The following is a 23,796-nucleotide window of genomic DNA, read 5'->3' on the forward strand; positions in this document are numbered from 1 at the left end:
GGGATGGACTCAACCAAAAGAGCTACAACTGAAACCAAACAGATGCTGCAGGTTCACTGGGAATATCAGACACCCCAATCCCTGGTTTTCCACTCTCCTTATCCCTGCTGAGAGAGGAAAAATCAAACACCCACCTGTGGCACGTGACTGGCAGCACTGCCTTGTACAGCTGGGGGATCTTCCTGTTTATGAGGGGCTGCAGGGCCTCCTTTAGCCGGTGGTAATTCCGCTCCAGCTCCCGCTGATATTCCTTCTGGTCTGGCCCGATCAGGCTCTTGTTCTTGCGCAGAGCGTCTTCACACCTGGGAAACAAACCCTGTGAAACCTGGGCATGGCTAAAAGGACCTGTTTGCTGCTGATTTGTTAATCTAATAGTACAAAAAATCCATTCTGTTCCTCTGGGATGACATAAAATCCTTTTCTATCTTGGCTTTTGGGTGACATACACAGCTAAACCTCCTGGTGTCCATGGAGGAAGGAGAGGGTGTCATATTTCCAATTTCCATTTCACTTCCAGAGTGACAACTCCTTTTTTATTGTAATTTACTCTCTAGTTATGTTTATCCCCTCTGAGGAGAAACGAAAAGCTGATCTTCACAAAGCCACTTCGAGTTCCAGAGGATTTAAAGGTGGATAGAATCAGGGAATATTAATAAGTAGCAGACTGGGATGTTCATCAGGAACTCCTCTGCTTGCTTGTAATTTAATTAAAGGGTATGAAAGGAACTGTATCAGCAATGCCATTTATTCTGCATTGCCACTGGATCTATTTGCTCAGAACATTTTTATTCCAATTTTTTTTTTTTAAATTTCTGGGTGCTTGTAAAAATGCTGTACTGAGTCTGCAGTTTGCAGGTGGTTTGGGAAGCACATTCCATACCTTTTTGTGAAGTCTTTGAAACAGAGCCGGAGTTTGTTGTGATGTCTGAAGAGCTTTGGATCATTGGGTATTTCAGACAAGAAAACTTGTGCAACTTCTAATGGTCCCTGTAGGAGCAGAAGTAAAAAAGTGAGTTTCTCAGAACTGTCTGTTGTATCCAATCACAGGAGAAAGCTCATACACGTAGAAACATCCATAAAACACAACATTTCCTTACAGAAAAGCATCTTGAAGACCTGCAGCTGGTAAATCTGGCATAAACCACCAAACATCATGACAACTGAATCTCTTTTAGGCCTTTTTTGTTCTAAATAAAACCCTGCTTTTGGAAAACAGTGTGAGAAACTGCACAGATTCTACACTTGTTTTCCTTTATAAGGACTCCTGACAAAGTTTGCTCAACTCACAACTAAGGCAAAGTTTAAACAATACAGATGGAACCCTGGAAGTGTTTGCCAGCACTGCAAACTCAACCCAGAACTCGGAATTCCAGCTGGCTTTTTTCCAGTTTGTGCATTGTGCTTTACTCATATTCCCTCAGTTTTTCCTCAGTTTTTCTCTGCTCACTCATTAGTTTTGCTTTCCATTTTGTTTGAAACCCACAACAGGACACAAAACTGCTTTCACCCACCAGAGGCTGGCTAACCAAAGGGAAAGCAATAAAACAGGGAGGAGGAGAAGCAGGCAAAAATAAATGTAAGTGCAAGGACGGAGCAGGTAACTGAGTGAAAGATGTCTCTTTCCAGCCACTTTCAGCATTTTCAGGACTTCTACTCACCTGGCAAAATCACTGAGACCAGCTGTTCTAGACCCACCAGTGACCTTAAACACATCCCATAGAGTGAATGGGGAAAAAATTCCAAGGTAATTCAGAAATAAGGCACATGCAAGGCACAGAGTGATATGTACCACCCCAGAGTGTCCAGCTTGAACAGCGATCCTCACCTGATTCACTGTGGTACCTACTGATCCCTGCAGCACCATCTGCAGCATCTTTGGATCTGCAGGGTCTTGGTGGGTGGCAAAAGCCAATTCCTGTGTTTTCTTCTGCATGTCCTCAATGGCAACTTCAATGGGCGTCAAAATGATCTGAGGAAGTGGTCAGAACAGAAGATGTGGGTTATGGCTGAGACTGGCAACCAGGCACAGACCTTCAGAAACACCCAGGGCACGGTGAGGCGGCACAACAAGTGGGGGAGGACACTGACAGGACTGACAGTCAGAGCAGATGCAATGCAGAAAGATCATCTCAGTTTTGGTTTAGTAACATCAAGACCAAGTTTGATTTTTAAATGTGTTTCTGGGTACTCAAGAGCTCTCTGAGACTCTTCTAAGTGGCACTCACGTCCCTTTGGGTCACTGCAGCCAGCAGTTACAGCATTGCCAGTCCCCAGGTATCGTTCATTGTGTCCCAGTGATCACATCTGATCCTGTCCACCCTTGGAAAATTAACTAAGCCATGGATAAATCTCTCTACAAAGCATCAGGGCCCCACTGGCTTAGGGTTGTTGGGGCCATGCAGGTGAGCTGCAACACAGAGCAAAGGACACGTTGATCAAGCAGAACGGAAGGGAGCATCCTGCATTATCTCAGAATCATGGAATGGTTTTCCCACGTAAAGGGAACTTAAAGCCCATCTCATTCCACCCCCTGCCATGGACAGGGACACCTTCCACTAGACCATGTTGGTCCCAGCCCTGTCCAACCTGGCCTACAAAGCTCACCAAGGGCCCCTGCATGAACCAGCTGCTGTGGGCTAGGGGTGGCAGGGCAGATACATCACTAAATCAGCCTGGGCTTAGTTTAGGTTGAACAGGAGCAGGGAGAAGTTCCTTCTTATAAGCTCGAGATGAAGGCGTCTCCCGCACCGCACAGCCTGGTGCAGCACTCCCCTTCAAACACCAGAATTCCCCAATGGCACCAGCCTCACCTCCTCCTTGTGGATGACGTTGATCCTGGTTTTGATGTAGGGGAAGGCGTGGGACGTGGTGAGGATGGTCTTGCGCTTGAACTGCTCGTGCAGGTCGCCGTGGGCGCGGCCGTCCAGCGTGAAGGGGGTGCAGTACATGAAGCGCCGCAGGTTGTAGTTCTTGTCGAAGTACGTGATCCTGTCCTTCATCTCGTACGTGTCGAAGTAGGGCTCCACGTAGGTGATCTGGATGTAGGCCTGAGGGAGGAGCATGGCTCAGGGCAGGCACACAGCACAGCTGCACTCTGCGTTTAGCACTGCAATACCCCAGCTGGATCTCTGTCCTCCCAAAGCCACCATGGGAAAAAACAGGACTAGTTTTTTTTGCCTTTACTCAGGAAAATCACACTCACACTGACATGACCAGGGGTGCTGGGAGCTGCCCAGCATTTTGTGGACTGGATAAAGCACAGCTCAATGCCCTTCTCCTCTTATGCCCTTCACATCATAGAATCTTAGATGGGTTTGGATAGGGAGGGAACCTCAAAGCTCATCTTGTTCTATCCCCCTGCCATGGGTAAGGACACCTTCCACTAGACCGGGTTGCTCCAACCTGGCCTTGAACACTTCCAGGGATGGAGCAGCCACAGCTTTTCTAGGCAACCTGTGCCAGGGTCTCACCACCCTCACTGGGAAGGAATTTCTTCCTGATCTCTAAACCTTTCCTTGCAGGTAACACCCTGTCCTGAGCCACAGTCCTGCTTCCCAGGCATGCTCCTGTTCTTTCAGCTACACTTAAAGGACATGGCACAAGGATGACAAAATGCTGCAGCTGCACAAAAGCCAGAGGCCAGCGAATGGCAAAGTCCCTCCTTCCCTCCACTCAGCAGAGAGCAGAGAAAGGCAAACACAGCCCAGGCCTCTGCTGGCCTTTCATCTCCTCCCTTCCTACCAACCAGTCAGGGCAGGGAAAGGAATGGCTAATTGTGCATCCCTCTGCTGGAATTATTTTCCCAAACTTTTATCCCAAGCATACACTAAGTATGTGGATTTTGTGGCCTACTTGGTGAAACTGAGGGCAGGATTTGTCCCACTTCGTTTGCACACATTCAGGACCTGTTCAACTTCTAAACCTGTGTTTTGTGTTCTTACCTTGTTTGGATCAAGTTTACATTTGTCCACAGGGTTTGAGTCTTTAATCACTTCCAGCACATCTTCCCCAAACCGTTCTCCATAAAATCCCTACGACCAAGAGCAAATGAATTGAAATCAAACATCAAATGCATCCCTGAGCGATGGGGGTTGGAGGGACAAAGGCACATTCAGGGGAGGGGAAGCTCCACATGCCTCCAACAGAAGCTGTGCCGGGGCTGAATGTGATCTGCTGAAACTGGGAGAATTCCATCAGTCACATTCCAGGGGCCACGGGAAAAAACAAGCCCTGGAAGGCAGAAGAACTCGGGAGCCTTCCAACGGTGCCTGGTTCTGAACAAGGCATTTGGGTTTGTTGTGTGTCTGTGAGCTCAACGGGACATGGGTCAGTTCGGGGAATCCCGGAGCGGGGCATAGCTGGGCTGGGTGAAAGGCCAGGCTCTGAACTCAGCTTTGTGAGCTTAAACCTCACCAACGCTGCTGCCTTCAGCACAACGTGACAGAGCTCAACTGCTGGGAGCAACAACATGACATAGGATTTGTTCCAGCAAATAAACCAGGCCAGGTCTGCCCTCTGGGTCCAGAGGAATGAGGAATGAGGACAAGGAACATGGCACAGCTTGGAGCCAGGCTGCTCAACACCCTTCCTCTCCCACTGGGGATGGCCTCGCACATGCACACAGGAGGGAACAGTCATGGGAACAGGCTCTGACCCCTGTCAGTGTCTGAGCAAAGGTTAGTTGGCACAAAACCAGGCCAGACCAAATATGAGATGATCCCTGGGTGGTACCTGCAGCTGCACCCAAGCCACAGTCAGATTAACCAGAGTAGCCTTTGTGTGTCACGGCTGAAACAAACTTTGGACCTGTGATGTCCCACCTCAGGGGCTTGGAAATTCAGACACCTTAGAGGATTCAATCTCCACAAGCAGAGAAACATGATGTGAAGGCAACAAAATGACAGAAAATGCTATATATTCTGAAAGTCAGATCACAAAAGGCATCTCAGCCTCTTTCCAAGCCTATTTCATCCCATTCATACTGAGTTGCTGAACATATGCAACCATATGATAATATGAGGCACTACAAAGTCTGGGAGGATCATATCGGGTCTGCAGCTCTTGTGCAGGAATTCCTGTGGAATTCTTCTCACTTTACTCCTCCTGCAGAGGTGGCACCGGCAGGAGGACAGGGGACACCAGACCCATCTCTGGGCCATTGCACAGGGCCATGCAAACTGCTTTGCCAAGGGACTGCTCCTACTAAACAGCTGATGGAAACCAGTTAAACTGCCAGTTAAATCATCTCACCTCAAGTCGATGGGAAATTTCAGCCAACTTGGTTATTGCGGGTTCCTTGTAAACAAACTCTTGCTCATCCAGGTCTCCAAACTTAGTTCCATAAAAACCAACTCGGAAGTAGGTGCCAAACATCCTCTTTCCATCCTAGACATGAAGAAACAAGAGGTTATTTCTGGGTGGAGACACACACACCCTCAAGCACAGCTGCAGGCAGGCTCCTGAATTTATGCCAAATAAAAAAGAAATTAAAAAAAACAAGGGAAAAAATTAGAAAGAAAGAAGGGAAAGAAAAAACACACCTGAAAATCAGCATGGATGCACTTAGCAGCAAACACCGCAATGAAATTATAAACTAACATGGAATTACATGGATCAGTTATGACCATTAGCCCAACCCTGCAATGACTTCTCCCAGCCCAGGAGGAGCCTGGAGGTGTCCCCATGGAATCATGGCCCTTAAAGCTCATCCAGTTCCACTCCCTGCCGTGGACAAGGACACCTTCCACTATCCCAGGTTGCTCCAAGCCCCATCCAACCTGCCCTTGAACACTTCCAGGGATGGGGCAGCCACAGCTTCTCTGGGCAACCTGGGCCAAGGCCTCACCCCCCTCACAGGGAATAATTTCTTCCCAATATCCCATCTAAACCTAATCTCTTTCAGTTCAAGAAGTGTCAGATGTCTCTGTGGAGCAGCCAAAGGCAAGTCCCTTCATTGGAGTGATTATTCCAGGCTCTCCAAACCCTGTGGAGACACCCTGAGCCTGTAGGCACAGGAAAGCCCAGCTGGTGCCATCCTGCCAGGGAGGACACTGCACACAGACCCGCTCGAAAACACCCAGTACCAATTATCCCCCATAATCCACTCTCCAGTAATTGCAGGATTGGGCTGAAGCCAATGTCCAGTTCACTCACACACACACACACACAAGTGCTTTTTAACCAGCATTTCAACTGGGAGGTGTTACACTCTCCTCTAGTAACTACTGTCTAGGAGAGAGGGCCAAAGTCACTCCTGGTGAAAGCAGATGCAATCCCGTGTCATGTACCTGCTTCCACGTGAGCCAGTGGTGAATTTGGCCCTGAAACGCAACAGAAGTAGAGAAACAAGAAAGATTTTTGCTGGAAAGAAAATCTGATTAGGAGAGAGAGAGAGAGAAGAAAAATGCTTTAAAATTAAATACACCTTTGCTTTTGTTAAAAAAAACTCAGTGCATGCACAAACCAGGAATGCCTTTCAGCAAGAAACTCTAAAATGTTCACCTTTACTCTCGTGAGAAAGTGTGATGCAGTTTAGAATGCTCAGTGTTCCTGATCTGGGAGAGATTTGGGCTTTAAACAGCCCTTACAGGTGTCCTGGCTGCTGGGTACTGTTTGATTTGAGTATTTTGCAATGGCAAAACTGATCTCTTGTGGTGATGGTGAATATGATCTATGGAAGGCAAAGAGGATAGATAAGCCAAACTAAAATAAAAAAACCCCTCAGGTAAACTCCAGACTGGAAAAAGCACTGTCATGGCAAGCCACTGACTTCTCCTGGGCTGGAGGAAACTCTGGAGCAAACTCTGGAACACCATGCTGTAGGTGCCCGAGGTCCAAAAACTTCCACTTCAGAGCTGGGCATTAGTGAGCTCTGACCTCCTGAAGCCACTTGGGAGAAACAGCAGCCCTCATCCCAAAAAAACACCACCTGGCTCTGCCCAGGTTCACTGGACCCCTGCTCTAGCCCATCCCTCCTGCAGAGAGGGGCTCTTATCCAGCCCCACCCGCCAGTGCAGACTGCAGGGTTTCATACACACCCCAGGATCCCAGGAGCACCTCCCAGGGTGTGAACTCCTGCTGCAAAGCTGTTGCTGTTTTATTGGAAGTGGCAGCTGGCAACATCTAGCTGCTATTTCCCTGGACTCCCTGTCTTTGTCCAGCGTCCATCCCTCTGAACCCACGAGCAGCCTACTGAACCCTTTTTACTCATCAGTGTCTTTTCAAAGCCACAGTTTTGGATAATTTTATCCACACTTAAATTCCTCAACGCCCAGCATTTCCAGCTTCCTGGACTATCTGTTTTCTTCCATCTCAATGTTGCAGGCAGAGGGCTGTGATTCCAGGGCTCCTTTGTCAAAGTAATTCCCAAGGTAGCACCTGCTGGAAGGTGTCCCTGCTCATGGAAGGAGGTTGAAACTAAATGGTTTTAAAGGTCCTTTCCATCCCAAACCATGCCATGATTCCATGTCTGCCTGAGGGGAACTGCCATATGAAACAGCTCCCCAAACCTTACACAAGGCTTGGATGTGCTCCTCATGGAAGTTGGGGGGGATCCTGCCCCAAACCATGGGCACAGGGTGATGGAGGACACACTGCTCTTCTAATTCATGAGCTTTTTCCTACTTGGTAAGTGCTTATCAGGGTATGAAGCATTTGCAGAACCTGGTCCCTACAAGTATCTGCCACATGGACACCTGCCCAGGCAGGTGTTGGCAAAGCTTTGTTGTTCCAGGCAGCTGCACTGGCTTTTCCTGGTAAATCCAGGTGCTCAACTCAGTTATGAGGATCCCAGGGAGAAGAACCAGCAGTGAAGAGCACTGTTACCCCCTGATGTGACTTATGTTGGGAATCTGTGCCTGCAAACAAATTCCTTTGGGGAGCAAACACATACAGACCACTCCATACCTCCCATGGACACTCAGAAGCTGCCAGTTCCCTGAGATCAGGAGAGCTCAGTTCCATCCTGGCACTGGGAATAGGGGATGGCTCTGCACTGGGATCTTTGATACTTATCCAATACCAAAGTCTTTCCAGCCACAGCAGTGAAAACTAAACAAATAACAATACTCCCTGGCTTTGCTTCTGACAAGAGCTAAAAATGCAGATATGAGGGAGGAATTATTAAAAGCATTGTATCTCCTATTATTTTATCAAAAATAATAGGACTTCGGGAGGAGAGGAGAATGAAGGTGAACACTGAATAGCCATCACACAACTGGCAGAGCAGAAAACAGCCACCATGACTTATGAAGGTTCATGATTTGTTATTATGCATGGTAAATACCCTTCCAAATTGCTGGGAATAAAGTTTTAGGGTTATCTCTTGCACAAACACAAAAAGCTTTGCCAACAAGATTTAAAAAAACATCAGATGCAAGAATGATCATCTGCTTTCTTCACTGAGACCAAGACTGCAGCAGCTGCCTGAAGGGTGTAGGAATAAAAGTAACTCCTTCAAAATGCAGAATCCAATCATCTTTACCAAACTCAGCAGTTATTTCCTTCCTCGATTTTAAGTCAAGGTCCTCTGCAGTGTTGCCAACTACTACGAGTCTTCCAATATTGGCTTTTTTGAAATTATTAGCTCCTGTTATTCAATGGTAACCTCCCCCTGCATGCCTTTAAAAGCACTTCTAAATTCTCATGAAAAGACTTTTCCTAACTTTTCTAACTGGAAAGTATTAATTGAAAATTATAAGTATAAATAATGAAAAGAATTAATTCAACATTTACTCAATGAACAAACACACAAACCCCACCACTTGGTGTGTTTAAGGAGAGCTCAGAAATGCTTTGGTGACAGACTTGGGATATTTTATTCCTGCAGTTGGCAACACTACTGTCCTTGTGACACAGGGGGTCCTGCTGTTGGCATAGCTCTTTGGTAAAATGAAATTGGGGTTTCCACAGTGTAAAACAAAAAACAAAAAGGGGGGGAGGGAGGAGAAAGGGGAAAAAAATTCCACAAGTAGGAACTTACCACAACAGACAATAGTAAGAGTGGGGAGGAGGGTCAGCAACCAGGGCAATAGAGGAGAAAACAGAAAGTATTTAATTAGGGAAATTCCAAAAAACAAACAAGCAGCAAATTGGCAGCAAATAAATTTTAAAATAAAAACAAAAGGGCGAGCATCAATTAAAATATTTAAAATAAGGAAAAAGGGCAAAACATGCAACAAACCTGAAAGCTACAAAGCACAAAGGTCAGAAAAAGTGTGGCAATGAAGGAGCACGATGACAGAGAAGAACTGAAACCACAGGTGTCTTTTACCATGCAGTAAAACATGACCAAGTGATGTTAGAATCATAACCAATGGCAGGAGTTTCTCCAGGGGTCGATTTAGGGGCAGACTAATAAAATAGATGCTCACAGGCCTCCACTTTTATAGGCTATTGAACACATTTCCATCATTTACACACCTACAACAGGTACTCTGGGCTGCTGTGCTGCCTCGTCTGCTGGGACCTTTCATGGGAATAAGGAAATGATTTACAGGGCCAGCCCTTAAGTGTCAGGGTTTATTTTTAATTTCATTTTTTCTAGGCTGGAATTAAAGCTGACATTCAGACATCATCAGCCCAAATTATTTATGTCCCACATCAAAGACCTGTGGTCTCAGCCCCAGTTCACTCAGTGTGGGCTTTAATGCTCTCCTGTGGTGCAAACCTGGAGTGAGATGGCCTAAAATGAGTTGCCTGATTCACAGAAAAGCAGAGTTAAACTGGAAAGATGAAGCCTAAGCAAATATCATCATATTCACAGAACATTTTAAATGCCTTCTGAGACTCCTCCATGGTCATGTACCCACTGTGTCACTGGGGCTGGAGTCAAACTGGCTCTGCAGATGAAACCAACTGCTTTGTCTATTTCTAACCCAAAAATGTGGTTCTCGTGGTGTATTGTCATTGAAATGTGAGCAAACAGCCCCTGCAAAAATGAAGGCAGCAAAACTGACCCCAGTTAACACAACTGAGCTATTTGGCTGCCAGATAAACCACCACATAACAAATTGATTAGTCTTAGGTGAACAGAACAAAGCAGTTTCTCCTCTGAGAAAAGATCTGCACCTGCAGGAAACCAGGTTTGTGTTTTGGTACCTCTGAGCATTATTGCTTAAATCGACCCCTGTGGGTGGGGTGAAAACATGGTATGGAGGGATGATATTCTGTGTCAATGCTGATGGAAAGAAATATAAACAAATTATAAAAACAAACTAGTGATGATACAGTGGCTCATTCACCAAAGAACCTCATTAGTGGAATACGTCAGCATCCATGCACTACCTACAGCTGCTTATGAAGAATTTCCTACTACAACCACAGTTTATTGGTATTTCTTTGGTTAATGAATTGTTTTAACAGCAGACAGCAACAGAAATACCCACAACTAGCACATGTGGGCAAGCGTTGGCGTGAGTCATCTGGAGAATCTATTAGTGTTCTTTACTAACTAAAATGGAGTTACCTACCTCCCAGCCAGTACTCTGTGTAATGAAAAGTAAAAAGGGCATGTCACAGAAACCAAAAAAAAGAATTTCAAAGGCCAAAACATGACCATCAAAGTAAGCACTATAAACCTGCAATGGTTCCAATTATTATAAGTCATGCATCCAAAGAAGGACACCCAGTCTCTCACCAAATGCCCCCAAGTTGGCAGGTTTTGCACCATCCCAGTTTAGAAAGGTTCCTTCAGTATTTATCTACCATACGAATAGACAAATAAAACCCCCAGGTTAAAGGCAAGACATGCAAAACATAGTTTAAAATAACTCTGAAAGGATAAACTGACAGATGACTGGAATTTTTAACTCTTGGATAGTTCTGAAGTTACAAAACTTGATTTGTGATGTTCCCTCATGTTAAATGTCCAGAGAGAAAAAATCCTGTCAGTGATCCTTGTATTTACTGTGGATCACCATCTGACAATTCTTGTGGAATCTGATTACAATGGTTTTTCATTTTACTCGCACTGAGCATTTGAGGTTTCCTCACAATTCATCCTGCAACTGAAAATTCAAACCATTACCTGGTGAACAATCTTGCTGAAAGCTTCCTGCAGTTTACCATGAATAGTAGATAACTTCTTGGCATCTCTGTTGGCTTCATGAATAGGAATAAGGACTTTGTAAACCTCATTAACTGCTTCATACATGCCAGCCTACAAAAATAAGGTCCATCAGATTGCTCCATCAATTCAACAGCCAGACTAATTCATACTACCAGCATTTAAATGATAAAACTGCAAAATGAAAAGGTGGCTTAGACACCACTGTGGTGTAATCAGCATCTTTTCTTAAAATATACCCAGATATGAATGGAATAAAATCCTAAGTTACCCTTGAAACCAAGAGCCTACTGCATTACACACTGCTACTATTAAATAGGATTATTAACATAACCAATCCTGGGATATTTTGGATGGATATAGGCACAAGAGCATAACAAGCTACATAGGATCCTAACCAAATCTATGGGAATTAAATCTGGAAGCTTAAGTGCACACTACAGCTCATTCTGTTCAGAGCATCCTCAATCTGTGTGACTTCTGCATCCACTTGTGCTGCTCCATTAGATGGGCTTTGGGAAGTTTCCTTAGGATCTCCCTCAGGGAGGGAATCCAGCCCATAGCAGACAATGCATTGAGTGGCTTAGCCAGACCACAGCAGGAATTCCAGGTCTTTGCCCTGGAGTTATTGCTGCTTGTACTTAAGCGCACTGAATGACACTCCATATTGTGCAGTGGTAAATAATTCACTCACTTTCCTTGCTTTCTGGACACACTACTCCCATTCACACTGCTCACACAAGGTTCTCATCCCACTCTTTCTGAAGAGAGGGAAAATGACTATGGCCTTTCTTCCTATTGTGAATTTCCAAACGTGCTGAGAGAAGGGAAGGACACTGGGAAAACACCGAGGCCTCCCAGTCCTAGATCCCATCCTTTGCACAGAGAGCAAACCAGGCTGTCTTAAACAACTAAAACTCCTAATGCTCCATGCATATTAAGCATTTACAATAGAATTAAATACTCAGAGAGAAAACATTTTCCTTCATAATGCCCAGCAGTGTGAGCTGGTTGAAGAAGAGAGGTAAAGAAATTAAAGTCTTCTACCATGGAGAAAGATGCTGCAGCCTGTTCCAGCAATCCCACCAGACCAGCTTCTGTAAAATACTTCCCAGAACAGATTCCTTCTTCATCTGGTGATACAACATCATCGGAAACTGCTGACTCTTCCAAAACATTGGAAGATATGTTCTGAGGAGATATAAAAGATAAAATACTTTTACTCAGTTTAAACAGCTTTCAATTTTTTGAAAGCCAGCTGATTTTTAGTCAAATCCTAGAATCTTTATAGACGCAGCTTTCCATTTTTATAGAGAATATACATAAAATATAGCTTTCTATTTTTATAGAGCAGCATAATATTCAAGCAACAAAACTGAGTAAGCGCAGTTCATGTAGGTTGGCACAGGAACACCTGGCACATGGAGATACTTTGTACCTCAGCAGCAGGTGACAAACTCCAGAAATCCATTACAGAGGGTAATTCCCACCTGAAATGTAACACAGCCTACAGGGAGGTATTTTCTGTCTTCCAGCATGCTGAGATACTCAGCCACCAGGGCTGCGGAGTGGACCAGGCACTGGGCGGACTCGGCGTGGTTGCTCCTCTCGGAATGTTTCCCAGCCATGTTCTGCAGCCAGGTCAGGCGCAGGTCGGGGGAGTTCTGGTAGCCCTTTGCAATCCTGACGGAAAAGAAAACCTCTGTGATTTCATTGACTTCCCTTTGAGCCAGCATGGTACCTCAGCACATTTTTTTCACGCAGTACCTAAGTTACTTCTGCTAAAATGCCAACCACCCTCAGTGCCAACCACCCTCAGTGCTTGGCTCTCTAGAAATACATGAGGTAAGAAGCTGTGTAGATGGAAGGTTACCCTAAACTGTAGATTTTTGAGCCAGTCAGTGGGGGGGGAGCAATTGGAGCCTGGATGATGCTGAAGCTCTTGACCAAAGCCCACATTTCACCTGGACACTGGTATTAAGCCAAAGGTGTGGCACAATCAGAGCAGACTTGCCTGGTTGCTTATGACAAAACTTCTGCTGACTTCTGAGAAGCCTTCAGGGCCATTTGTGCAGACAACATCATGAAAGTTGGTGATTGGGATCTTATTATGGTTCTGGAACATCTTTTGCATATAGAAACCATCATATGTACCACCAAAAAGTCTCCTGTCCTGTTCCTCTCCTAGCAGGTCTTGGAAGATCCTCAAGATTTCCCTGATACAAGCATGGAGAGTTGTCTTTACTCAGGTGGAGGATGAGATTGTCAGGGATTTCTGGGGACTGGAAACTATTTTTATCCAAGATAAGCTACTTAAATACCAACCAAAACCTATCAACACCACATTCAAACACAACAGACAGGTTTGTGAGCACTGAGACCCAAAACTGGTCCAAAACCAATTCCTGTAAGAGCTCAAATGTGCAACACCTGAGCCCAAACCCAAACAACAAGTAGTTGTGTTGTTTTCAGGAAAAATATGAATCATGGTGATCAGTTTAAAACAGGACTAAATTCAAAGTAAAATAATTGCTAATAAAATAAAAGTAATCAAAGCTCACAGCAACACCAACACTTCACACCGTGAATACAGGAGTGCAGTAGGTACTAAGGTTTGTTCAAACAGCATGTGGAGCACTGACATCTACTGTCCCTACAGTGCAAACTCTACCTGTACATCAGGTCAATCAGCATTTCTGGATCTTCCTGGTGCTCCTTCATTTTAACTGTGTCCGAGAGGATCATATGGAGGTTGAACACTAGATCCTGGACCTGTAAAAAATACACTGTTTTATTAAGTGGCAATGGGAATTGAGGTACACACTGTTCTGTGAGGACCACATTTACTCTGAATCTTTGTGTGTTTGCATTTTGTCAGAATTAATCAAAAGACCTGGGCTTTATGTACTTACATGATTAAAAAAAAACAAACAACAAAACCAAACCCTTCCTCAGGGAATGCATGCAAATTCCAGTTCTAGATGGAGGCCTAAGCACAGCCTGTTAATAAACTATATGTTAACACCTCTTGCGGTATATGTCTTTTACCTGGTCAGGAAATGTTGTCTCCCTAAGTTCCAGATCTTCTTCAGCATATGTCAAAATAGTTTTCAGGGAACGTCGCAAAAATTCTTCATTGAAGTTCTGGGATGTCCCCACCAGGGATGAGAGAGACATGGTCACCTGCATTTTCACTCTGGCAAAATTCTGAAACAGAGATATTGTTATTATTGCAGCAACCTGGAGACATTGCAGCATCAGTGCTCTGGCCACGGTGCTCTCCTCCTGACAGAGGCCTGATACAGAAAACTCCAGTTTTGCAAAAAGGGCTGTTTCAGAGCATTGATTAAAATAAACCTCTGGTGCTGCTGACCTTCATAATCTGGTGACAGCATTATTTAGCTCCAGATAAAGGGTCTCCAGCAAAAGATTTCGTTTCCTCTCCTGCATGCTCTCCTCTCACACACACTGAAGAGGATGATGTTCAACTCCCTCTCCTGTTGCAGCCTTGATTCCAGGCAGTTGCTTTCACTTTGGTCTATCCTAAAAACTGGAGTCATTGTTACCTTGCTGCTATCCATCCCTTCAAAGTCCCTGGGCCCAGAACCAAGGTGTTCCCCCAGTTCTGCTACTCCCTGTGGGGGTCTGTAACCAAAGCCAGCAGCCCCCAGTCCCCTTATGTGCAATAACCCAGTGAAGTGCAGGATACTCACGTTCCCAATCTCGAAGTTCTGCCTCATCAGGAGGTACAGGGAGGCACTTGCGTGGGACCGGATGGTGCTGATGCTGCTGCTGCAGTGCCTCAGGAGCCTCAGGCACAGGTCTGCACACTGCTCTGTCTCCTCTTCAAACAGCAGCTCAGGGAACTGGGACACAGTACAACAGGAAATCAGAGCTTGGACAGACAGGAACAAGCACTCAGACACAAACGCCAGGGCGATCCTCAGCGAGCACACACTGGAATTAGAGCAAGCCCTATGTCCTCTGTTTTGAGGGGAATGATGATAATTTGAATCACTTCACTTTACAGTAAGGCAAAGCAGACTGGCAGCACTGGAAGGCAACCCATTCTACCTCCCTCCCCAACTTGCTCCTACCTCTACGCCCTCAGACCGATACACACCACTTCCAGAAACTCAAGCTTAAAATTTTTCAGCTTTTACCAGCACACCCACAAAGACTAGGACCTTGCTTTTATAGGTCCAGTAAAATAAATCCATTCTAAGTGAGATTTGTACAGCTTAAATCCCACTTGTGCCTTGTGATTCCTACTGACCAGGTGTCCCTGCCCACTCACCCAGCAGGAACCCAAAGCCCACCTGGGGTGTGTGATCTGTACCTTTGTGTGCAGATTAAACCCAAAACGCATAAATTTTGAAAATGAAAACCAATTTATCAAACCCCAGACCATGCTTCCTGAAAACCAATACTGCAAAAAATAATAACTGCTTGGTGATGTGACCCCCATGCAAAGGAAGGAACAGTCCCATCCTCCCTCAGTGCTGTCAGGGTATATTACAGCATCCACAGGGAATTCACCTTTGAGACCAAAGCTCTCTGTGTGGCAAAGCAGTGTTGGAGGTAAAGTGCACTTTGGTTGCAGGCCATGCTGTGCAGGAGCACTTTCAGCACCCCACCAAGGATACTCTCTTTGGACTCCGTCACAGAAACAGTCTGAAAAGGGAAACCAAGATTTGCATAAGCAAAAATGAACCTCCTGTGTGTGTTTGTGTGTACGAGAGAGAGAAAATAGCTCTGAGAAAAAGCCCTTTGGCACGGAGAAATCGCTCATTTAGCCACATTCTGAAACAACCCCCAGGTAATGAACACCTGACTCGTGGATAAAGCTGATGGAATGATGACTCTTTCTAGCTGATGAGGCTCTGACCTTCAGGGACCTTGCTGGACTAGAGGGAGAGGCCGTAGCTGGATTATTCAGGCACAAGGTGCAATCCTTGGGATTCCTGGGTCTCTCTGCAGATCAGAGGTGGATTTGTAAAGTGTGTTCCTGGCTTACTCCCAGCCCGTGCCCAGGTTTCATTTGTACAGAAAGGGGACAATGCTGCCACATGTCCTCACTCACCTGTGCACACAGACCAAGTGGCCTGGAAGCTTTTCTGCACTGTGCAAAGGGAGTACAGATACAGAAGGCTGATCTAGAATCTCATGACTTGAGGCAGATTTAGGGCAGAATAGGGCAGGACTTGGAAAATTTCATAGTTCATTACTGAGTTTCTGAATAACTATTTCCTACACTACAAAAAGGAAACAACTTTCAAAAAGACTGAAGAAAGGTATTGCAATGTAAAACCAGAGTGTTACAGGCTGGGATTAGGAGAGGCATTACCCCTTTCCTGCTGCAGCAGAGCAGCTGAACAGTTCTGACGGCTCTCAGACAGTGAAGAGCAGTAAGAAGGTTTTGTTTAATAAACTGTTGCCTGCCCAGGTATCACAATGTCATTACATCTCTATTTTCTAATCATCCTTACCTGTACAACTATCTCTAGTGTATCCAAAATTATCAGATTGGCTTCCGTTGCAAGATTTCCATCAATAAGTGCCTCGTGTTCTATCTCTGCCCTTGATCTAATCAGAGGAAAGAAAGCAATAAAATTACTTTCTGATCAAGAAGTAGACATTAAATATTTTCCAGTCAAAAATGTTTTCTCGTGAGCAGGAAATTCCCAGTTATGATTTGTATATTTATTACTGGACAACATTATGAGGATATTTCAATGCACCCACTGAGAGGACAGGAAGAAAGACTTTTTTACATATACAGACTTACACAGGCTTTACGTTCATCATGCTTGGAGAGCTCACACTGCTTTCTGACTTTGTCACTCTCCCAGGGACACAACAATGGTTAAAACCCAAGTCCAACTTAAGACTGGTTTAGTAGCATCGTTAGGCATGCGACAGTACAACCAGGAACAGAACATATGGCTTTAAGCTATAGGCTATGGACACAAGGTGGTGCTACACGAGCTAGTAAACTGCACTTACACTGGGTGCAGCACAGAGTGCAGACTGCCAGGGTGCAATCTTATCTGTTCAACCTACATTCCATCTAATTCCTGAAGAATAATTTCTTCTCCAAGGAAAAGGACACAGTTTTGCTGTTCCATGCCAGGTACTCACTTTCCTGGAAAGCCTTATGAAGTTCATACCCCCACTCACACCTGTGGCTCCAGGAATTCAGCAGCAACACTTCATTCCAGTGGTACCAGCTGCACTGGGCAGAGATCCAGTTGTGTATTTAAAGAGCCCAGCTCTGGCCTGCCCTGCCACAGGTGCCATCTCTGACAGACTCGTGCCAGACCAAATCCCAGCAGGAGGGTGACCCATGGGAATGACAAAATCCAAGTAAAATACACAACTCAGAGAGTGGCAGCTGATTGGCTCCCTGCCACACTCCGTTTCCTTCCTCTGGGAGCTGGATCACACACCCAGGATCTCCAGAGCAGGAAGGCTTGGGGCCTGGCCCTACACAGAATAATACCATCTACATAAAATTACACCACCCGCACAATTCTTGGCAGGAAAAGTCTTGTTTATGAGGTTTCACAGGGCCAGGCTCTACCTATGTACACAAGACACGCAGATCCACAGGAGGGGAGTGGGAAGGACCCAGGTCACAGCAAGCAAGGGTTAGAAAGCAGGTCTACAGAGTTATCTAAGCAGCTAATTTTGTGAGGTGAGATACCATCCTTTGACCATCAAAGTATTCCACAGCTGTTAAAACACGTAGGTGAGATCCTTCTGGGAAGGAGAGGGCTCAAATCCAGTGTCAGCAGTGAACTGATGAGTTCTGCAGGTCAAATTTTAATCAGGTGTAACTCTGCCCACAGCTCTGGAATTTGTATCTACATCACTTCATCAGAAGGCTGAAACACTCTGGTCATTTGGCTTTCCCAATGCCTCAACAGGACTGGAGCCTTTCTTTCTACTCTACGAAGAATCAATGTCTTCAAGGATAAAATTTGGCTCGATCTCCATCCGGGCTCTGAGGACCCCATTCCTCAGTTTCTTCAGAGCTTCACTTGGACCGAGATTGCTTTCCTAGGATTAGGAACAATTCTTTTGCTGGGAGGATGGAGGCTGCAGGTTGCAATTTGAGGGAACAGAAAATGCGCACAGCGAAGCTCAACCGCAACTCCTGAGCCCTCCAGATTGAACCACACCAAGAGAGGGAATTTTAAAGGAAACGGGTGTAATAAGCAAAAAGAGCTCATTCCAATCAGTTGCACACACACACTGAAAACTTCTGCCAAGCATCACAAACAATGCTGTGATGATTGAGTCTGCAGATGTACAAAATGGCAATTTATAAGAACTGCACACCAATGCTACAGTACCTGGCTGGTTTGTGGCTTCTAAAAGCACAGCACATGTGGAAAAACAATCAAAGTGATGGATTAGGACAGGAAAGGAAAGCGAGCTTTGAGAACTCCAGAATGTTCTTATGGAATAAAGGAAATATGACATGAGATATATATGCTATCTGTGAAAACTGTTAATGGTCTTCCCTCTAAACTACAGCTTAGGGCAGGGTTTTAAGACAGTAATGGATTGTATTAGTCTCTTTAAATCTCATTTTAAAGTCTAAGGAAGCAAGGGACAGTGGAAAAGCAAAGAGTTAGTGGGGCAGTGTTGGATAGAAGCCATTTGCACACTGCCAGCCCTGTCCAACTGAGGGCCCAAACCTGCTCACACAAGGGCCAAGTGGCTGCTGGCAGTGACCTTCTGTGGGGAGAGGGACCCTGTTCTCATAGGCACATGGTTAATGTAGAAGGATAAGGCAGAGTTACTTGTCAAGCTTTTCTGTGTTCTGCCGCCAGTGAGTCATATCCTTTCTCCATCTCAAATTCTCTTGACTTCCAAACGCGCTCCCAGAAGGACTTCTCTCTGCAGGGTAACACCAAAACCACAGCAGTCAGCTAATGCTCATTTTTGTTGCACAAGTAGCAACTCCAGATTTGTTCACAAGGGGTAGGTGACAGCAAGCTATGACTCCTTAGAGCCCGAGGCTGTGGCACTCACCCACTTAGCTCATGATGACTGGCTCGTGTGTGGCAGAGCAGGAGAGAAAACTACAGTTCTGATTCTTGTCCTAACCCCTGGTCCACCCTTTGAATTTGAGTGTTCAGAAAAATTACTGGTTTTTACAAACAGTAAAAATCAGATGGTGCTTGTTACCCCAGCTACTGGCTATTTCATGTCTCCTTAAGTTGGCAGAAATATCTAGGCATTTTCAGAACCAATGGAAGATCAGCAGTTTGTTTTCCACTCTGATCCTTCCACAGGACATACCAGAAGGGGGTTCTGGAAGATGCTACACTGCAGGAAGTTTGGGCAAGAACGTCCCATAAATGTGATCTCATGTACACAAAAGCAATCAAGTAACAAATAAATTGCTTGTAACTTAGGAAAAATGTGGGGATTTTGCAGACCCACTGAAGGATGCTGCAAACAGCAAACAGCTTTTCTAGGGGTCTTACTGTCTGTATCCCACACCACAGATGGGTGCAAGTAACTGATGGGGGTGGGAGTAGCAGTTTTTGGAAAAGGGGGATGGCACAGAGGACTTCTTTACTCACCTAGCTGTCCTCTGCTTCTTCGGACCATCTCCTGCCTTGCCCCTATGCTTCCCAAAATAGCTTCTTCAAGTTTGGCTCTCATGTCTTTCGACTTCTTAAACGTCAGACTATTCATTCTTTCAAATACTTTCTTGCCCTGCAAGTTTCAAACGAGACTATGAAGGAAGATTCTTTCAATTTGGGATATTTTCTAAGAATTTACCACTCAAAATATCTTTCCTGTCTAAAGACATGCAGCAAGAAAGGAATACAGGCTTAGCTGGTAAGCAGATAAACTACCCAGAGTCCAGCATTGCTACAGAAAACTCTCCTCGCAAAGTGACCAAGAGCTATCCCCTTTCCCTGCAGCAATTCCCAGATAAGTGTCAAGCAGCACAAACTGCTTTAGAAGTGAAACAAGACACAGACACTCACATGGTTGAGAAGTAAACATGGAAAAAGGCTCGAGGTTGCACAGAGACGTGCCTAGCCTTGGGATTCCAAATACAGGAAATACTTTGGGGAGCGCAGGAAATGCCTTTCTGCAGTCGTGTAAGGGGTGGGAGTGTAAAGGTCCTGGGCAGGCCCCAGAAGGACCTTCAGAAGGTTCAAACAATGCAGCAGTACCTTGTATTCAAAGCAGGACACGCAGAGATAGAGCAGATCCAGCAGGCGGTTCAGCTGCAGCACTGACAGGTCTGTGAACCATTTCTGCAGGACACTTTCATCCGCGTTCTTGAGCACCCACAGGAGGCAGATCAGGAGGCTGCGGCTGGACTCCGTCGAGAAGGTGGAGTGCTGCCTGCCACTCTACAGCACACAGGTCAGGACAGTGGATTTCACACCCAAACACTTCAATCATCAACTAATATGAATTAGTTTCTTCCCTCAAGATGCCCTTAATAACCTCCTGCAGGTTAAGAGTTAAGCTGCGAGGCTCCATTACTTATCTCATGCATCTGTCAGTCTCACTTTGAGTGCACATAAATCCCACAAAAACAGGATCCTGATACCCAAGTAAAGGGAGGAGAAGGGAGAAATGGAAGGGCCTGCCTGCTACCAGCATCAGGATTTCCTCCCTGTGCAGAGAACAGGGAAAATGGCCCATTTGTGTCTTCAGCCAGGTAGAATTAGATGTGGTAGGAGTTTGTGCTTAGGACTTAGAGCTCATAATGACCACTGCAATTCACAGAGCTTTTATCAGACTGTTTCAGAACAAGACAATCTTTATCAGAAAAGAAAATTCTTCCATTTTCTGAGGTTTGTTGGTTTTTATTCCTGCTTGGCATTTTCTTATACCCTCTCTGAGACAGACACAGCAGCATGCAAACGTGCTTTGTTCCTCATCTCTCACCCTCTGCCTCCCCGTGTAACACCCACCTGCAAACTGATACGTGCCCCTACAGAACCTGCACACGTAAATATTTGCTTGTTGAGACAGATTTGTGGGTTAAGGAATAGGGAGAGATGGATTTGTACCGATGAGGGGAGTAGGAAACTGCTGGGCCGGGTGAGCTGGGGGACGGATGTCCCTGCGATGGCCATGGCCACTGTCTGGCTGATCATGCTGCCACCCTCGCTTTCGTACTCGTCCACGGCGACACAGCTTGGCCTCCCCCGCTGGTTGTGACTCTCTGCAGAGAAAGATGGGCCTTCAGTCTACACCCAGATCCAAAGTTTCTCCCCACAGCCTCCCTCCTCAGCGCTGGTCTTGTTGAACTGGAAATGCAAACTGAAAATCATCCCACTCAAGGGATCCTGCAATAAACAGGACTATTATCTGAGGGCATGAAAGCAAAGAAAACCCTGCACAGTCTCGGTATCTAGAACCCTTCTGAAAACACACCTTTTGTCCCTTTCAGTACTTCACTCCAAATCCTTTCCTGCAGCTTGGTTGTGTCAGTAAGCTCAAAGGATGTAGAGGACAACTCCAAATTCCAAACTATTCCAGATTGGACTCTCTGCCCTAATTTGAAATGACCCACCTCTACTGTTCCTCAGGACACTTTGCAAAGCAAAGTTTGAAACAAACTGCTGATAAAATACACACTAAGATGAAGAAGAGGAACTCTCCTTATCCTTTGGAATCGTTATGAGAATTGGACAGTATGTGGGATGACTTTTTAAGCAGGTCAGAGACATGGAGGGAGGCTTGCTATGAGTATACGGTAGCCAGCCATGCATAAAACAAAATGCACTGCTGGTTTTTCTCTTCATGCAAGCAGGTGGGCAAATGCAACTTTTGAATGTTAACAGTCATTGAAGACACATTTTGCAAGTGCATTTTAGGAAATGGATGTGAAAACATGTCAAAGTGAGAATTCAGAAGCAATCTCATTGAAAAGGAGTTTGTAGTTCAGTTTTAGAACCCAAACACTCAAGCCTTGTGAGTAGATGAACAGATACTCAAAGCAAAGGATGTAAAATACCTGTAAAGTCATAGAGCTGAGGCACTGTTTCCATGATCACTCCAATGAGAGGTAGATACAGCATTGCCACCCGGGCCTTTACCTGCGGGTCAGCGTACCGGGGATCCGAGTCGTGACTGGACAGCAAATTGTGTACCATATTGATGACTTTCTTATGCAATCCAAATAAACTGTTAAAAGAGAGTTGGGTCATGCAGATTAGTTAATATCTTTAAAGTAAGCTATATTTTGTAACTAAGGGGCTTCAAAAAGGAAAAAACCCTGGTTTTTATTTTTAACTTCATGTGAACTGCCACTACACGTGTTTTTTGCTCTCCCCCATATTTTACAGATGTCTGTCTGGCTTTTCATTGTGCCATATAAAATAGACAAAAATATCTTATGGAATGCATACCCAATATAACATGAACACTCTCATATTTTCCATAAAAAACCAAAGCCCCGGCTACTGCTATGCTGAAGCATCAAGTCTCCTAAAGACCATCAGGAGAACTTTGGGAATACGGAAAACAGGGAGAGAGACTTGAGAGGACAGTGGGTTTAGTAAAACTCTTTGTTGTGTTTTTCAGTTTCTACTTAACACCATTTAAAGAAAGACAAATCCTCCTAAACCAGAACATAGCTTTAATCAAATGATCAGGAAGTTTCTGCTTCAGCTCCCTGACCCCCCATGCAATTATAGAACCAAAACAGTAGGCTACAGCTTCATAATTCTGAACAAAAAGTGTCAAAGAAAAGAAGGGGTAGAAGGAAAAACGGCAAAAACCGGCCTTCTTCCTTATTCAGATGCAAACACTGGCAGGGCCCAAGCACCAGCCCCTTCTGCAGGGGGTATGTGACCCTGCTCGGTGCTTGTGGCTTCAAAACACAAAAATTCCCCTGAATCTCTCAAGGACTCGCTCTGCTCCTTTCAATCCCCTCAGCCATCACACAGAGCAAAACTCTCTCAGAGCAAACAGCAAGTTATCTCTATAGCTATTTGCTTCTGTAGGCAAACCAGGCCAAGAAGACACTTTACCCCATGCATGAAGCAGCCAAGGAAGCTCGAACATTAGGCATTAGCAAAATATAAGCTGCAGTGTTCAGACCTGAGGTATTAAAACAAGTGCTGAATTTCAGGCAGTATCCACTTTACCTGAAAAGTAGAGTTGAGTTCTGGTTAAAAAAAGAGGCTTTGACTGGATTATTGTGGGTTTAAAGTGACTCCAAGACACCAGTACAACTTGGGAGGACATGAGCTATTGGAGCTGCACGTCTTCCCTGTGGCTTTTAATTAAGCCATAATGAGATCCTACAACTGCTTGTTTGTGTAATTCATGAGACCCTTAACAACTAGGAAGGAAATGCTTATTTAAGTGAGTGCTTCCTTCAGATTAACGATAAAGAAAAGTCTTTGTATTATTTTGAGGGAGTGGCATTTAAGTTGTGTTCCTAAAAATTCAAGGGAAACTATCCTGCAGGCCATGGAACTGCAGATAGGGAAAACACATCCAAGCAACTCAGCATAATTCAAACCTAAGGATATATGGATTTCTCTGTCACTTTTCCATAACAGAGCAGGCACCATGGTGGATTGATCCATAGTGGGTAGGAGGAAATCCAGACCACTGATCTTCCTGGCTGATAATGCAATAAGCTGATCTTGCCACCCTCCCACCATCCCCTCTGTTATCTCAGCCCTGGCCTGAATTCCTGTTAACACCCACGTACACCTGGAAAACTG

At 45.2% G+C, this 23,796-nt stretch overlaps 1 protein-coding gene across 12 annotated transcripts in view; it reads right to left on the reverse strand.

The window, feature by feature from the left end:
* Positions 1-23,796, reverse strand: part of DOCK7 (dedicator of cytokinesis 7) — a 96,062-nt gene that overhangs the window by 1,659 nt on the left and 70,607 nt on the right. For 4 of the 12 annotated variants that reach the window (XM_027748767.2, XM_027748764.2, XM_027748763.2 and 1 more), the window contains 21 exons: positions 22,074-22,243; positions 21,124-21,278; positions 20,272-20,454; positions 19,666-19,801; positions 18,877-18,973; positions 18,424-18,441; positions 16,555-16,651; positions 15,605-15,739; positions 14,779-14,931; positions 14,114-14,272; positions 13,737-13,837; positions 12,556-12,748; positions 12,113-12,256; positions 11,027-11,158; positions 10,470-10,484; positions 5,251-5,376; positions 3,942-4,031; positions 2,811-3,047; positions 1,826-1,969; positions 881-987; positions 135-302 (listed from right to left, as the gene is read on the reverse strand). In XM_027748767.2, coding sequence (XP_027604568.1) covers positions 135-302; positions 881-987; positions 1,826-1,969; positions 2,811-3,047; positions 3,942-4,031; positions 5,251-5,376; positions 10,470-10,484; positions 11,027-11,158; positions 12,113-12,256; positions 12,556-12,748; positions 13,737-13,837; positions 14,114-14,272; positions 14,779-14,931; positions 15,605-15,739; positions 16,555-16,651; positions 18,424-18,441; positions 18,877-18,973; positions 19,666-19,801; positions 20,272-20,454; positions 21,124-21,278; positions 22,074-22,243 — 2,760 coding nt within the window. Of the gene's footprint in view, positions 1-134; positions 303-880; positions 988-1,825; positions 1,970-2,810; positions 3,048-3,941; positions 4,032-5,250; positions 5,386-10,469; positions 10,485-11,026; positions 11,159-12,112; positions 12,257-12,555; positions 12,749-13,736; positions 13,838-14,113; positions 14,273-14,778; positions 14,932-15,604; positions 15,740-16,554; positions 16,652-18,423; positions 18,442-18,876; positions 18,974-19,665; positions 19,802-20,271; positions 20,455-21,123; positions 21,279-22,073; positions 22,244-23,796 lie in introns of all 12 variants that reach the window. The other 8 variants (XM_027748770.2, XM_027748765.2, XM_027748769.2 and 5 more) reach the window with 3 other exon arrangements.

Source organism: Pipra filicauda, unplaced genomic scaffold, assembly GCF_003945595.2.
Source record: "Pipra filicauda isolate LSUMZ 115617 unplaced genomic scaffold, ASM394559v2 scaffold19_size4547281_pilon, whole genome shotgun sequence".
In the NCBI taxonomy this organism is placed as follows: Eukaryota; Metazoa; Chordata; class Aves; order Passeriformes; family Pipridae; genus Pipra; species Pipra filicauda.